At 49.7% G+C, this 14860-nt stretch overlaps 1 protein-coding gene across 1 annotated transcript in view; it reads right to left on the bottom strand.

The window, feature by feature from the left end:
• Positions 1 to 2419, bottom strand: part of LOC143955460 (uncharacterized) — a 121529-nt gene extending 119110 nt beyond the window's left edge. Inside the window, exons 1-2 of the mRNA XM_077465503.1 lie at positions 1905 to 2419; positions 304 to 489 (exon numbers count right to left, since the gene is read on the bottom strand). Of these exons, the coding sequence (XP_077321629.1) occupies positions 304 to 489; positions 1905 to 1991 (273 nt within the window). The 5' untranslated portion in view covers positions 1992 to 2419. The remainder of the gene's footprint in view (positions 1 to 303; positions 490 to 1904) is intronic.
• Between the last annotated feature and the right edge of the window lie 12441 nt (positions 2420 to 14860).

The raw sequence follows: 14860 nt of genomic DNA, 5'->3' as shown, positions 1-14860 counted from the left end.
CCTGATGATGGTGGGGGATGGTGTGATCTTCTCGTGTGGAATCCTGGGAATACAGAGGAAGGGGACATCTCTCTGGTGGGTTTTTGTAGTTGGAGGTCTCCACCATGGTGTCCTGGTACAGATCTTTGTGGATTTCCTCCATCACCCCATCCTCATCATCCTCCTCTTTTATCTCTTCTTTAACCTCAACTTTAGAATCTCTCAGGTTTCCACTCTGAATATATAATAAAAATGACATCAATGGTAACAATGCAGATAATGTACAGATCCTAATGATACTATCAGTGATTGTTCCTCACCTACCTGATGATGGTGGGGGATGGTGTGATCTTCCTGTGTGGAATCCCGGGAATACAGAGGACGGGGACATCTCTCTGGTGGGTTTCTGTAGCTGGATGACTTCACCATGGTGTCTATCACCCCATCCTCTTCATTCTCCTCTTTAATCTCTTTTTTGACCTCAACTGTAGGAACATCCAGGTTTCCACTCTGAATATATAATAAAAATGACATCAATGGTAACAATGCAGATAATGTACAGATCCTAATTATACTATCAGTGATTGTTCTTCATCTACCTGATGATGGTGGGGGATGGTGTGACCTTCCTGTGTGGAATCCCGGGAATACAGAGGATGGGGACTTCTCACTGGTGGATTTCTGTAGCTGGGTGACTCCACCATGGTGTCTATCACCCCATCCTCTTCATTCTCCCCTTTAACGATCTGCTCCACCGTTTGGTAGCTCACATTTTGAGTCATGCCAACTCATTTAAAAAATGTGGACTTTAAAGGGTTAATCTCTTCTTTGACCTCAACTGTAGACAGTGACATCCTGACACCTTATAGGAACCTGACACACACAATGATACAGTCACCATCCAGACACATCCCTTGTCTGTTACTGGATAATACAACCCTCCTACTTGAATTAGTAAGGGGTACGTAGTACTCATTGAAAAAAATAAAAAACGTAACCTATAAATATAGGCACCCAAACATTTTACAAGTCCTCTAATAAAAAAATAAAAATGCCGTAAAATATCCCTTGTTGGAAATCCATTGTCAATCACGATGCTCGCTGATTAGCAGGAAAACAAATATGGCCCAGCGTAGATGGCTGATCCTGCCGGTACTCATAGCCAAGTGACTGATCCCTGAGCTATATAAAAGAAGGAGCTGGGTTGGTGGTGACATCATTGACCATATTGGTCCATGGCCTTATTTGGTCAATGCCGCTGCTCAAATATGGCCAGGGGGGGGCGTATTTGGGCAATGACGCCATTGCTATTCCTGACCCTTTGTTTATGTGGCGGGATTTCCGGTGACATCAATGGTTTCTAAGGACACAGCGGGTGCAAAGCATCCACGGCTTCCTCAGGAACCAGTGACAGAGGGGAGTTATCATATATGGAAGCAAAAGAAATTCTTCTTCTATATATATGATGCTCGTCTCCCGCTGAACACGGGCTGTATAGGCAGCAGTTCAGTCATTCCTTCAAACCCCACCGACCAGCCTAGGTTTGGACCAAACCAACGGCTCATCCCTACTGCCGACCAGGGTCAACGGACGTGCAGGTCATTATGGGTGAGCACCAAAATTAATCAACCACAAAATCCACCAAAATGTACATTCGAATCTCATCCCTCGTTGTAAGGAGACTGCTTAAGGTGACACATCTCCAAAATGAGAACATTTTGGCCCCTGTAAGTTGGGAAATGTTCTGACCTTAAAGGTGTTAATCTACTATATATATATATATATATATATGTGTGTGTGTATGATCATCTGCTGGAGATAAAAGACATCACAGTGACTATGGAGGAAGAGGACGGAACATGACGGGGAGGGGGGGGGGGGGGGGGGGGGTTAGCGGTTGTAAACAAAAAATAAGATCTTATTACCTCCTCTGCTGCCATTTCCAGCTTTGTCTCCTCTCTACTTCCTCCCGACTCGCCTCTCACACGAACCTCCTTATTTATACTTGACATCACTTCCTGTCTACCATAGAGACTTCCTGTCTGGGAAGACGTGAGATCACCACCTTGTGGAGCTCAAAGGAACTGCAGCCCAGAGATACATCTCGTAGTGTGAACACGGTCTTGTGCTATGTGTGTGTATGTACTGTACACTCACCGACCACTTTATTAGGTCCCCCTTGCTAGTACCAGGTTGGACCCTCTTTTGCCTTCATTCTTCATGACATAGAATACAACAAGTTGTTGGAAACGTTCCTCAGAGTGACATGATGGCATCACGCAGTTGCTGCAGATTTGTCGGCTGCACATCCATGATGCCAATCTCCCATTCCACCTAGAGTTGCCACCTCATCCCTTTAAACCCGAACACTTTTGAATTACACAGGTTCTGAGGCTGATTAAATGCAGATAAGGCACCAAGTGAGTTTAATTACCACCTTAATCAGCCACAGAACCTGCGTAATTAATATGTGTTCTGGGTTTAAAAGGGATGAGGTGGCAACCATAATTCCACCACATCCCAAAGGTGCTCTATAGCAGTGGTCATCAACCCTGTCCTCAGGGTCCACTAAACAGGCCAGGTTTAATGTATTACCTTGGAGAGATGCAGTCTAGAATACTGAAATTAGTGATGGACGAACTTCCGACGGGACGTTTCGCGAACGCGGACCGCGAACGCGGCCGATAGTTCGCGAACCGGAACGTTCGCGGCGGGCCCCATTGACTTCAATGGGAGGCGAACTTTGCAAACCTATAGGTCAAATTTGCAGCCACAAAATAATTATTAGCTGTGCAAACATAGTCCCACCACATGGTCAATGACATAACACATGTATGAGGTGAATCTGGGATCGACAACTACAAGCATTCTTTTTTTATATGGGAAATTGTTCTGACAATTCAGGACTGTGGAGCGCATGAAGGCAATGGAGGAGAGGGAAGGTCAGGGACCAGGGTAGGCAAAGAAGAGGGTGCAGGAGATGATCACCAGCAGCGTCACATACAGCAATGACACCTGCACCGTGATAGAGTCATCTGACAGCAGCACCGTGATACAGAGCACTGACATCAGCAGCGTGACATACAGCAAAGACACCTGCACCGTGATAGAGTCATCTGACAACAGCACCGTGATAGAGAGCACTGACATCAGCAGCGTGACATAAAGCACTAACACCAGCACCATGATATACAGCACTGACAGCAGCACCGTGATAGAGAGCACCGACATCAGCAGCGTGACATAAAGCACTCACACCAGCACCGTGATATACAGCACTGACAGCAGCACCATGATAGAGAGCACTGACATCAGCAGCGTGACATAAAGCACTCACACCAGCACCGTGATATACAGCACTTGAAGCAGCACCGTGATAGAGAGCACTGACATCAGCAGCGTGACATAAAGCACTCACACCAGCACCGTGATATACAGCACTGACAGCAGCACCGTGATAGAGAGCACTGAGATCAGCACCGTGACATAAAGCACTCACACCAGCACCGTGATATACAGCAGTGACAGCAGCACCGTGATAGAGAGCACTGACATCAGCACCGTGATATACAGCACTGACACCTGCACCGTAAGCAGCCCCAGGAGGAAGTCAGCATAGCACAGGGATGGTGGGAGCCCCTCATAATGAGCATAGCACAGGGATGGTGGGAGCACCTCAAAATATGCACAGCAGAGGTACAGCCCCAGGAGGAAGTCAGCACAGCACAGGGATGGTGGGAGCCCCTCATAATGAGCATAGCACAGGGATGGTGGGAGCACCTCAAAATATGCACAGCAGAGGTACAGCCCCAGGAGGAAGTCAGCACACCACAGGGATGGTGGAAGCCCCTCATAATATGCACAGCAGAGGTACAGCCCCAGGAGGATGTCAGCACAGCACAGGGATGGTGGGAGCCCCTCATAATAAGCAGCCCCAGTAGAAATATGACACCGCTCAACCTCTTCAAAGAGGAGGGTACGGGCATATAGTACGGTGTGCTTTTTTTGGACAAGGAAGTGAGCCAAATTAAGAAAGAAGGTCTCTGTGCTCGATTAAAAAAATTGTTTATAGGCATATACATGGTCTACTGGTCACATGTGTTGAATTCGTCCGAGATCCATGCCTCATTAATTTTTAGAAATGTGAGGTAGTTAACACTGTCGTGAGCTAGGCGAGTGTGCTTATCGGTCACGATCCCCCCCTGCTGCGCTGAACGTCCTTTCGGACAGGACACTGGATGAGGGGCAAGCCAACAGTTCGATTGCAAATTGGGCAAGCTCTGGCCAGAGGTCAAGCCTGCCCACCCAGTAGTCCAGGGGTTCATCACTCCTCAGAGCGTCCACATGGGCCGTTAACCCGATGTAGTCGGACACCTGACGGTCTAGGCGTTCCCTGATGCTGGATCCGGATGACACCTGTCGATGGGTTGGCTGAAAGAATGACCTCATATCCGAAGTCACCAACACATCTTCAAACCGGCCTCTTCTTGCAGGCGCTGTTGGATTGGTACCCGCAACTCCTTCTCTGGGAGTGGGAGTTGCTCCTCTGCCAGCGCACGCAAAAGCAGAATGCAGCATTTCTCGAAGCAAGGCCTGGAAGTGCTGCATTCTGACAGCCCTCTGCGACGGCGGTAACATTTCCGCCATTTTGTGTTTGTACTGGGGGTCTAAGTACGTTGCCACCCAGTACTGGTCCTTGACCCTTATGCTTTTTATACGGGGGTCCCTATTAAAACACTGGAGCATGAAGACCCCATTTGCACTAAAGTGGAAGCGGTGTGGTGGCCTGGCTCCTGCTCATCATCCAGGATAATGTCGTCCTCTTCATTCTCCTCTCCCCAGCCACGCACAACAGGGATCCCAGAAAGGTTTAAAGCATGCTCTTCTTGCTCCTCCTCATCCGCCCCGGCACCATCCTCCTCTGACTCCTCTTCAGACTCCTGTTGTTGACTTGTCTCAGATAGAGTAGCCCCCCCGGGAATTCCTCCAGCATTGCGACTTCCTCATCTTCCCGCTCCTGCACAGCTTAATCAATGACACGACGCAATGCACGCTCCATAAAGAAGGCATAAGGTACCATGTCACTGATGGCGCCATGGCTGCGACTGACCAGTTTGGTGATCTCCTCAAATGGCCGCAGAAGTCTGCATGCGTCGCGCATGAGCAGCCACTGGCGCAGTGAAAAAAAACCCAGCTCCCCAGAACCGGTTCTGCCGCAGAGTTCATACAGGTAGACGTTAACTGCACGTTTCTGCTGGAGCAGCCTATCAAGCATATAGGAGGTTGAGTTCCATCGCGTCAGGCAATCGCAAATAAGACATCTGACCGGCAGATTGTGTCGCCGCTGAATGTCAACAAGGCGAGCCATGGCCGTGTAAGATCTTCTGAAATGGGCCGAGATTTTCCTTGCCTGCCGCAAGATGTCCTGGACCCCAGGGTATTTGACAACGAATCGCTGCACGACCAAGTTTAAGACGTGTGCCATGCATGGCACGTGCGTGATTTTGCCGTTTCAATGCGCTAAGCAGATTGGCACCGTTGTCACACACCACTTTTCCAACTGTCAAATTGAGCGGTGTTAGCCACTGATCTGCCTGTGAACGCAAAGCTGAAAGGAGTGCCGGGCCAGTGTGGCTCTTGGCTTCCAGGCACAACAGATGCAGCACGGCATGGCAACGTCTCACCTGGCATGTCGAATAGGTTCTGGGGAGCTTGGGCGGCGCAGCGGAAGAGATGCTAGCAGCGGAAAAGGAGGAGTCAGCTGAGGAGGAGAGGGAGGAGGATGGAGTAGGAGGAGGAGGAGAAGAAGAGTCAGGCCTGCATGCAATCCGTGGCGGTAAAACCAAATCTACACGGGTGCCATGGGTTACATGCTTGACGGCCGTCAGAAGGTTCACCCAGTGGGCAGTAAAAGTGATATACCTTCCCTGCCCGTGTTTGCTAGACCACGTGTCTGTGGTCAGATGTATCTTGGCACCGACACTGTGTGCCAGAGATACATTCACTTGCCGCTGAACATGGCCATATAGGTCTGGGATGCCCTTCTCTGAGAAATACTTCCTTCCTGGGACCTTCCATTGTGGTGTTCCAATGGCCACAAATTTGCAAAAGGCCTCCGAGTCCACCAGTTTATATGGCAGTAGTTGGCGGGCTATGAGTTCTGACAAGCCAGCCGTCAACCGTTGGGCAAGAGGGTTATCCGGCGTCATAATTTTTTTACGCTCGAACATTAGGCCCACGGAAGCCTGCCTTTTTGCAGAAAAACGTGAGCTTGGTGTGATGGAAGGTGGAGTGGAGGACAATTGTGAGGAGAGAGGAGAAGTAGAAGACGAGGCTGGACGGTGAGAGCCTGCAGTGTGGCTTTGTGTGTTCCGTTGCTCCCACTCGGCTCGGTGATGACTGCCCATGTGCCTTCTTAAGGCGGTCGTCCCTAGGAGTGTTGGGCTTACCGCGACTAATGCGTTGACTGCAAAGATTGCAGATGGCAACGCTATTGTCAGCAGCGGACACGTTAAAAAAAGCCCACACTAGTTGCCAACTCGGATCTTCTGACTTGCGAATAACTGGCAACCGGATCTTCTCACCACATGGGCGCAGCTAGTTCCCAGTTGGGGCGCCCCTGGGTGAGAGGAACTATGTGTGTTAGCGAATAAGGTCATGCAATCAGTAACTACAGGAAGTAACACAGTATAAGATCTGAGTCTGCATATGCTTTTACTCTACAATCGGCATAGTCCTTGTAGGTCATCAAGATTGTCAATTGTGCTTTTGTTGTCCTTCTCCTTATCATTTTCTATGCAATGTGTAACACTCATTCTGTAACCCTATGTTGTTGTTAATTATAAAAATTTCTTGAATAAAAACTATTGATACAAAAAAAAAAGCCCACACTGCGGAGCCATGTGCCGGTGTCTTGGGAGCGCCAGATGTGACCGTACATGGTCGATAACTCGCTCCTGATACATTTGCAGTCTGCTTTGTCCCTCCTGTGCAATGTAAGTTATTCCTGCTTTTCCTCCCTATCTGCTGGTCCATATCTCCCTCTGAACTCCCCTCCTCTTCCTCTCTTGTGGGCACCCACGTGACATCACTAGACACGTCATCATCAACGTCACCTTCCCCACCGCTATAAGTAGAGATCTTGGAGTAGGCAGCAACACCGGGGACCAACCTCCTCCTTGGGCTGATCTGGGTACTGTCGTCAGACTGCTGAGTAGCGGTTGTTGCGACCTCCTCTTCCTGATCCAATACCAAGAGTGGCTGCGCATCAGAAATGTCCTCTTGATATGGATCGGAAAATAATTCCTGTGACTCAAGCAGAAGGTATGTGGTGGTGGTGTTGTTGGTGGTAGTGTCTTTGGGGGTGCACATAGCAGAGAGTGAAGAAGAGGGTGCAGATCGAGAGGATGAGGAGGGTGCAGAAGAGTAAGGCTGAGCGAGCCATTCAACTAAGTCTGGTGCAAGTCTGGTGCATCCTTTAAAGTAATTGAACGCACCTTCTGCAACTTCCCACTAGGGATGAGCCGAAGGGATGAGCGGTTCGGTTCGCACCAGAACTTTCGAACGGACCCCACGTTCGTTACGAACGTTAGAACCCCATTGAAGTCTATGGGACTCGAACGTTCGAAATGGAAAGTGATAATTTTAACGGCTAATATGCAACATACTGTCCTAAAAAGGGTTTGGGGACCTGCCTCCTGCCCCAGGGGACATGGGTCAATGCAAAAAAAAGTTTTAAAAACTGCCGTTTTGGCGGGAGCACTGATTTTAATGACGATTAAAGTGAAAAAAAAAAGTGAAATATTCCTTTAAATATGGTGCCTGGGGGGTGTCTGTAGTATGCCTGTGAAGTGCCACGTGTTTCCCGTGTTTAGAACAGTCCCTGCACAAAATGACATTTAACGGAAATAACACCATTTAAAACTGCTTACGGTTTTAATGTTATATCTGGTTCCTGCAATATGGTTGAAAATCATTCAGAAAAATGGCATGGGTAGCCCTCCCTGCCCATTACCAGCCTATTTGGGTCTTGTACGCATATTAAGGGGAACCCCGTACCCATATTAAAAAAAGGAAATGCGTGTGGCCCCCAGGCCCTATATACTCAGAACAGCAGTATACAGGCGGTGCAAACAAGACAGGGACTGTGTAGGTTTGTTGTGTTAAGTTGAATCTGTTTGTAATTTTCAACTGGTACATTTTTAAAGTGTAGCTCCAGTCAAAAAAACTATTTTTAAGCTTTTTGGAAAACATAGGGAGGGGTTATCACCCCTGTATAATTTGTTTTGTCGTCCATCTTTTTTCATCTCACTTGCTGCTGTCTCCTTGCGTTTGCAAGTAGGAGACGTTTGTAAGTTGGATGTTTGAAAGTAGGGGCCTGCCCTATATGCTCTGCAGAAATGGCGGAACAAGGTGTTGGTTTTGCCACAACATTGTAAGCCCTCAAAGTGACTCTTGGTGGGCGCTGGAGCGCCCTGCTGTGAACGATTATATCAAGAATTGTAATTACATGCCATTGTTGAACAGTGGTAGAAAAATTGACCTTTGGTGGTTGTGGTGCTGGTGCCACAACACTATAAGTCCTCACCGTTACTCTGGGTGGGCACAGGAAGGGGCCCTCCTGTGAAATATTATATCAAGAATTGTAATTACATGTCCCTGTTAAACAGGGGCAGAAAAATGTGGCCTTAGGCACTGCTGCTGGTGCCACCACACTGCAACCTCTTCCATATACTCTAGTTTTATTGCAGGAATTAGCCCTGCTGCAAAGCATTGCATCAAAAATTGTAATTAAACGCCCCTGTTAAACAGGGGCAGAAAAATTGGGCCTTAGGCACTGGTGCTGGTGCCACCACACTGCAACCTCTGCCATATACTCTAGTTTTATTGCAGGAATTAGCCCTGCTGCAAAGCATTGCATCAAAAATTGTACTTAAACGCCCCTGTTAAACAGGGGCAGAAAAATTGGGCCTTAGGCACTGGTGCTGGTGCCACCACACTGCAACCTCTGCCATATACTCTAGTTTTATTGCAGGAATTAGCCCTGCTGCAAAGCATTGCATCAAAAATTGTAATTAAACGCCCCTGTTAAACAGGGGCAGAAAAATTGGGCTGCTGGCATCACCCAGAACCAAAAATGTTCTTCCAACATATCAGCGGAGGAGGAAGAGGATAGACAATCAACATAACAGGACAGTCACTCAGCATCAGCATAGGCAGTCTTGAAGGGATGTGGTATTTCAAAAAAAATTATTCGGTTACATCAGCTTGGTAGCTGTGGGTGATCCAAGACTGATTCATCTTGATGAAGGTCAGTCGATCAACTGATTCGGTGGACAGGCGCACCCTGTGATCGGTAACAAAGCCACCAGCAGCACTGAAGGTGCGTTCCGAAAGAACGCTGGATGCAGGACAGGCCAGTAGCTCAATTGCATACTGTGCAAGCTCTGGCCAGTGATCCATCCTCAAGACCCAGTAAGCCAGAGGAATTTCGGTGGGAAAGGTGTCCAAGTCTGACCTTGCCCCTAGGTATTCCTGCACCATGTAAATCAGACGCTGGCGATGGGTGCTGGAACCAATCATACCTTGGGGCTGCGGACTAAAAAATTGTCTGAAAGCATCAGTCAGACGGTCACCTTCTCCACCGCTCCTTCTGACCGATGCCTCAGCAACACGTTGTCCAGGACCAGGCGTTTGTAACCTCCCAGTCTCTGGGAACGCGTTGCACAGAGCTTTCTGCAAGGCCTCCCGGAGATGTCTCATCCTCTGCTCCCTCTGCAATGGCAAGATAAGGTCGGCAACCTTACCCTTGTACCATGGATCAAGGAGAGTGGCCAGCCAGTAATGGTCCCTCTCCTTGATCCGAAGAATACGAGGATCCTTCCGCAGGCTTTGCAGGATCAGGGAGGCCATGCAGCGTAGGTTAGCTGAGGCATTCGGTCCGGAGTCCTCTGGGTCACTAAGGACAACATGATCCGCAGCTACCTCCTCCCAGCCACGTACAAGTCCACGTGTTTCTTGGGACTGTAAATCATCCCTATAAGACTGCTGCTGCTGAGTGCCAGCCTCCACCTCCATGCTGACACAATCATCCTCCTCCTCCTCCTCTTCCTGTGTGATGGGTGGCACAGCAGGAACACTGTCTGGATAAAGGGGGCCTTGAGAGGCAAGGAAGTCCTCCTCTTCCTGCCTCTGTTCTGCCTCAAGTGCCCTGTCCATTATTCCACGCAGCGTATGCTCCAAGAGGTGGACAAGAGGTACAGTGTCACTGATGCATGCACTGTCACTGCTCACCATCCTTGTGGCCTCCTCAAACGGTGACAGGACAGTGCATGCATCCCTGATCATGCCCCACTGGCGTGGTGAGAAAAAACCAAGCTCCCCTGGTGCCGTAGTCGCACAGGTACTCATTGATGGCCCTCTGCTGCGTGTGCAGCCGCTGCAGCATGGCCAATGTTGAGTTCCATCTGGTGGGCATGTCACATATTAGGCGGTTCTTGGGCAGGTTCAACTCCTTTTGGAGCTCAGCCAGCTGAGCACAGGCATTAAAAGATCGGCGGAAATGCACACAGACTTTCCTGGCCTGCTTCAGGACATCCTGTAAGCCGGGGTACCTGCCCAAGAACCGCTGCACCACCAGGTTAAGGACGTGAGCTACACAGGGCACATGGGTCAGTTGTCCCTGTCGGAGGGCGGAGAGGAGGTTGGTGCCATTGTCGCAAACCACCATTCCTGGCTTAAGCTGGCGTGGCGTCAACCACCTCTCGGCCTGCCCCTGCAGAGCTGACAAAACATCCGCCCCAGTGTGGCTCCTGTCCCCCAAACAAACCAGCGCAAGCACGGCATGGCATCGTTTTGCCTGCGTACTTGCGTAGCCCCTGCAACGCCTACGGAGCACCGCTGGTTCTGAGGACAGAGCACTGGAAGAGGCCATGGAGGAAGAAGAAGAGGAGGGGGTGGAGGAGAGAGGTGTGTCACAACCAATAGTAGCATTTTGGAGGCGTGGTGGCGGAACAACCTCCAACACTACTGCACCTTGTCCTGCATCCTTCCCAGCAGCCAGAAGAGTGACCCAATGGGCCGTGAAAGACAGGTAACGTCCCTGTCCATGCCTGCTGGACCATGAGTCAGCGGTAATATGCACCTAACCGCTGACCGCCCTGTCCAGCGAGGCAAGGACATTGCCTTCCACATGCCGGTAGAGAGCCGGAATCGCCTTCCGTGAGAAAAAGTGGCGTTTGGGGACCTGCCACTGAGGAACCGCACATTGTACAAACTCACGGAAGGGGGCCGAGTCTACCAACTGAAAAGGCAGCAGTTGAAGTGCTAGCAATTTAGCCAAGCTAGCATTCAACCGCTGGGCATGTGGATGGCTGGGAGTGAACTTCTTTCGCCGGTCCAGCAGCTGGGGCAGGGACATTTGCCTGCTATAATCGGACGTGGGTGTACCGCTAGCAGAGTTCCCGGAAGCACTTGGCTGTGACACACCTAATTCTACACCTTCATTCCTCTCAGAGCAGGTTTCAGAGAGGACTGAAGGTCTAGTGGGGTTGGAGATGCCAGCTGATGAGGAGCAAGGAGAGGTCCGCTTTGTTCTTTGGTGTGGGTCTTTGAGGTACGCTTGCCAATGAGCTGCATGGCAGGTCAACATATGTCTGGTCAAGCATGTGGTGCCCAAGCGGCTGATGTTTTGGCCACGTGAGATACGCTTGAGACATATGTTGCAAATAGCAGCGGTGCGATCTGATGCACTCGTCTCAAAAAAGGCCCACATCAAGGAACTTTTAGAATAACGCGCAGAGACAGCGCTCTGCACAGGCGGATCTCTGCGGTGTGATTCAGTCGGTGTTCTGCCCCTAAGCTGGCCCCCGGAGGGCATCCTGCCTCGTTGGACATGTGCCTCCTCCTCCTCCCTCCTTCCAGGCACCCACGTGGAGTCAGTGCCCTCATCAACCCCTCCCTCTTCATCGCTGTAGCAAACCTGGCAGTATGCTGCAGCTTGTGGAACATGACTGCCAGATTGCTGTCCTTCTTGAGCATCCCCTCTCTCTGCGCTCACGCTACTGCCTTCCTCTAGCTGAGTGTCATCATCAGACCCCACCAAACACTGGGCATCCTCCTGGAGCATGTACCCAACACTGTGCTCAAAGAGTTCAGGAGACTCCTCAGGAGGACGTGGTGGGTCTAGGGAAGGAGTCACTGATGATGACATTGAGAGGAGGGAAGACGATGCGTTGGCAGCTGCTTTGCGACTACCCTGAGACTGGGTGAGAGAGGATGAGGAGGATGAAGAGGGCTTGGTCATCCACTCTACCAAGTCGTTGGCATGTTGCGGTTCAACATGTCCAGCTGCCGAAAAGAAGGACAAGCATGTCCCATGGCCACGTGCTGATGACAATGCACCGCTTCCACGACCAGCACTGTTGTCTCTAGACACAGAGCCTGCTTGCCCTCTTTTATCGGCTCGCGCCTGTCTGCCTCTCCTTGCTGGCCTTCCAGACATGGTAATGGCCTGAAGGGAGTTGGGTAAAACAGCAATTGGGTAGTGTATATTGTGCTGGAGGCACACAACACCCACTAACTCCTACAGATGCCTTTATTATAGAACACCAGAGATAAAGGGGTATATACAGATGTATACTGTGCTGTGCTGGAGGCACACACAACTTCCAATAACTCCTGCAGATGGCAATTGGGCTCAAATAGAGAACAGCTATGTAGGTGGATATAGCGGTGTGTACTGGGTACAGAGCACGCAGATAGCACGCACTATCTCCTGACACTACTGACTGCAAGCTCTATTATTAAAGATATATAAATATAGTGAAGTGAATAGTGAATATAGTGGTGTATACTGCGGTCAGGGCACAGACAATAACCACTACACAACAGCAAGATAGGAAATCAGCCAAAAACGATCGGTGTGTACTGTGTTGAAGGTACACAGAACACCCACTGCTTCAGATGCTAACACACTACACGAGGCCGCCTCAATGGCGGCCTTATATAGTGTGGGGCGTGCACTACACAGCCTCAGCTATGATTGGCCACAGGCATCCTGCCTGTGGCCAATCATGGCTCTCCTCGCTGCTGGCGCTGCGATTGGCCAAGCATGCGGGGTCACAGTGCATGCTTGGCCAATCATGAGCCAGCAATGCACTGCGCCATTGCAGTGCATTGTGGGCCGTGAGCGCCATGCGAATTTTGACGCGAACGGACCAAGTGTTCGGATTTCGCCGAACAGCCAATGTACGAAGCTCGTCTCTACTTCCCACTTTGGCTCAAGCCTGTTGCTTCTGCCCTACCCCTACCACCCCTGCGGAAGGGCCTGCCTCTTCCTCTGCCTGTCATTTTTTAAATGACCCTGTGACAAAGCTCTCAGTCCCTATACCAATGAAGGACTGCTGCAGTATAGGGCAGCGGTCAGCAGTAGTGCACCTCAACCCTATGTATTGTGGACCGATACCAGTCCTTATAGAATAACAGACTGTACCTCACTCAACCCTATGTACTGTAGCACCCTAGACCAAGTTACCAGTCCTTATAAGGACTTTTGTGGACCAAGTAGGTTGCGTGTGAGTGATTAGCAGACTGTACGTCAGTCCCTATACCAATGAAGGACTGCTGCAGTATAGGGCAGCGGTCAGCAGTAGTGCACCTCAACCCTATGTATTGTGGACCGATACCAGTCCTTATAGAATAGCAGACTGTACCTCACTCAACCCTATGTACTGTAGCACCCTAGACCAAGTTACCAGTCCTGATAAAGAGTTGTGAATGATTAGCAGACTGCAGCAGAAGGGCAGCAGTCAAGTATAATATTCTTTCTATATTTGGAAGAAAGAATATTATACGTGTACAAGCCTATTACCATACCACTGATACCAGTCCTGAAAAGAACCTTTGTGGAACTAATAGTAACAGCTACTGTTTAAACTGACCCTCACTGCCTGACACACTGCTTCCTGCCTGTCCCTATATAAACTGGCAAAACAGAGGCTGCTAGAACAATAACTGGTTACTGGAATAGCACTTTTGTGGACCTGATAATAACAGCTAATGATGATGATGATGATGATGACTAATCTGGCTGTCCCTACAGCAGCAGCACACAGCGCTCTGTCCCTTTCTCTAAACTGACAAAAGACACTCAGGCTGCTGCAACAATCAGTAGCACAGCAAACCTATATACACCTAACACCTATACCAGTCCAGAACTTTTGTGTACCAAATAGCTAGCGATTTATCTCTCCCTGCTCCACACAGCAACCTCTCCCTATAGTGACAGAAGAAAGAATGTAAAATGGCCCCCGGATCGGGTGTATTTATAGGTTAGGGGAAATGTCCAAGTGTCCATGTGCTGTAATGTCTCAATTGGCTGTCCTGTACCCCATGATGGATGTGTCATCAGGTCAAAGTTCTTTTACACAGTAAAAACACGGAAGTCCGCCGGGCGAACGGCGCCAATAGTCCGCCGAACGGGCGGACCGCGAACAGCCGAAATTCGCCGCGAAACTACCGCCGGGCGAACCGTTCGGCCATCACTAACTGAAATCACTGAGCAGCAAATTATTTCAGTTATCTTGCAAACCTGGCCTGTTAGTGGGCCCCGAGGACAGGGTTGATGACCACCGCTCTATAGGATGAGATGTGGAGGCCATTGGAGGAGAGTGACCTCATTGTCCAGTGGTGAGATGATTGGAGTACGGTGACCTCATTGTCCAGTGGTAAGATGATTAGAGTACAGTGACCTCATTGTCCAGTGGTGAGGTGATTGGAGTACAGTGACCTCATTGTTCAGTGGTGAGGTGATTGGAGGACAGTGACTTCATTGTCCAGTGGTGAGGTGATTGGAGGACAGTGACCTCATTGTTCAGTGGTG

Source organism: Lithobates pipiens, unplaced genomic scaffold (genome assembly GCF_037356315.1).
Source record: "Lithobates pipiens isolate NorthernLeopardFrog02 unplaced genomic scaffold, aLitPip1_a1.2 Scaffold_35, whole genome shotgun sequence".
Classification (NCBI taxonomy): Eukaryota; Metazoa; Chordata; class Amphibia; order Anura; family Ranidae; genus Lithobates; species Lithobates pipiens.
Note: the sequence above shows the minus strand (reverse complement) of the source record. Positions and strands in the feature narration are given on the sequence as shown.